This window comes from Mustela putorius, unplaced genomic scaffold (genome assembly GCF_011764305.1).
Source record: "Mustela putorius furo isolate JIRA1106 unplaced genomic scaffold, ASM1176430v1.1 tig00003858_pilon_pilon_pilon, whole genome shotgun sequence".
In the NCBI taxonomy this organism is placed as follows: Eukaryota; Metazoa; Chordata; class Mammalia; order Carnivora; family Mustelidae; genus Mustela; species Mustela putorius.
In genome coordinates this window covers 47,532,009-47,533,326 of record NW_025422010.1, presented here as the reverse complement: position 1 = coordinate 47,533,326, position 1,318 = coordinate 47,532,009, and the positions used below count along the sequence as shown (strand labels likewise).

The following is a 1,318-nucleotide window of genomic DNA, read 5'->3' as shown; positions in this document are numbered from 1 at the left end:
ACATACGTGAAAGACCGCTTCTGTAGTGAATGTGGCGGAATCTACCAGGCCTCATGAGATGTCACCAGAAAAACGTCACTGAGTCCAGCCCCATTGGCTGCTGCATTCATTGCCATCTCCAGGAATCTACAGGTACACGCGCCACCAGCAGGATGTCTTCCTCTCTTCCGCAGAAATGGGGCAGGGGCTCTGGGAGGATCTCCACACTGTACGGGGTCTAGGAGCTCCCCGCTTTCTAGAAATAGTGGGTTAGTGGGCAAGGTGTCCCCTGCTGCTGTAGGCATGCCCCTTAGCCAACCTGCGAGCTGGAGCCTGCCCCGGCAGAGCCCGGTCCGGAACCCGCTCTCTAGCCCTTCCAGAGCTGGAACCCGAGTCCCGGGTGGACCCCGCCCCCCGCCCCCACACCCAGCTCCCAACCGTCCCTTCCGATGTCCCAGACGCGTCTACTCCAAACCCGAGCCCTGCTTAGGAGACGCCGTCGTCGCTTTGCAAAATGGCCACTGCCAAGGTCTCGGGCCTGTTCTCCGGCTCTGCCCCCCACGCGCCCCCTCCCCGGCCCGCCCAGCCGGCCGCCCTCGCGGGTGGGCCAGTCCCGGGGGTCCCGCGGTGCTCCGCAAGGCCACCCCAACTCACACAGGGGTCCCGGGCCGACCCGGATTTCCCCCCACGGACACCTCCTTCCCACAGCCCATCCCTCCCTCTCGGGGCGGGTTCGCCCCTGGGGGGGCGCGAGACCCGACCCCGGACGCCCGAGGCAAGGGGAGGCCCACGGAGGACGGAGGCTGCTCCAGAGGGCAGGGGGCGGTTTCCACCCGCGAGCGGGATGACACACTGGGGCACCACCCGCCGGACTCGCAGCCGGTCACTCGGAGCCCTCACCTGTGTGCACCTGTGTGCAAGCCCTCCCGGGGGTCTTCGCACGCACGTGGCTCTCTCGGGGTGCCGCCGGCGTCCCTCGCGCTGTCGGGGCGATCACAGGAACGCACGTTCCAAGGGCAGGGGAGGGCGTCCCGCGGCTGCGATCGCCCCCTTCCGCTCACAGGTCGATCAGAGGTCATGACCTCCGGAAGCAGTCCTCCAAGGACTCTTGATACATGAAACGACATGGATGGATAATAAAATAATGATGCCGAGTTCAAGGAGCCTGATAAAGAAATATATATATTCTGCACTGTATGATCTCGTGTCTATCACCTTCCGCAGCCCGCAGACTGTAGTGACAGAAAGCTGGCTGTTGGTTCCCTGGGTCTGGAGGTGAGAGATGGGGGGTGGGGGGTGGGGGAGGGGCAGGGAGAGGGGAGCGTATATAACATAGGGG

General features: G+C 64.3%; 1 protein-coding gene across 1 annotated transcript; it reads left to right on the top strand.

Annotated features, from left to right (window-relative positions):
* The first annotated feature begins 282 nt into the window (after positions 1-282).
* Positions 283-1,098, top strand: LOC106005135 (proline-rich protein 2-like). Its single transcript, XM_013052702.1, has one exon. It carries the CDS (start codon positions 283-285, stop codon positions 1,096-1,098), a length of 816 nt encoding a protein of 271 aa, XP_012908156.1.
* The last annotated feature ends 220 nt before the right edge of the window (positions 1,099-1,318 follow it).

What these genes read in the sequence shown, in the direction of transcription:
- LOC106005135 (XM_013052702.1), top strand. Translation starts at nt 283, where the DNA reads ATGCCCCTTAGCCAACCTGCGAGCTGGAGCCTGCCCCGGCAGAGCCCG.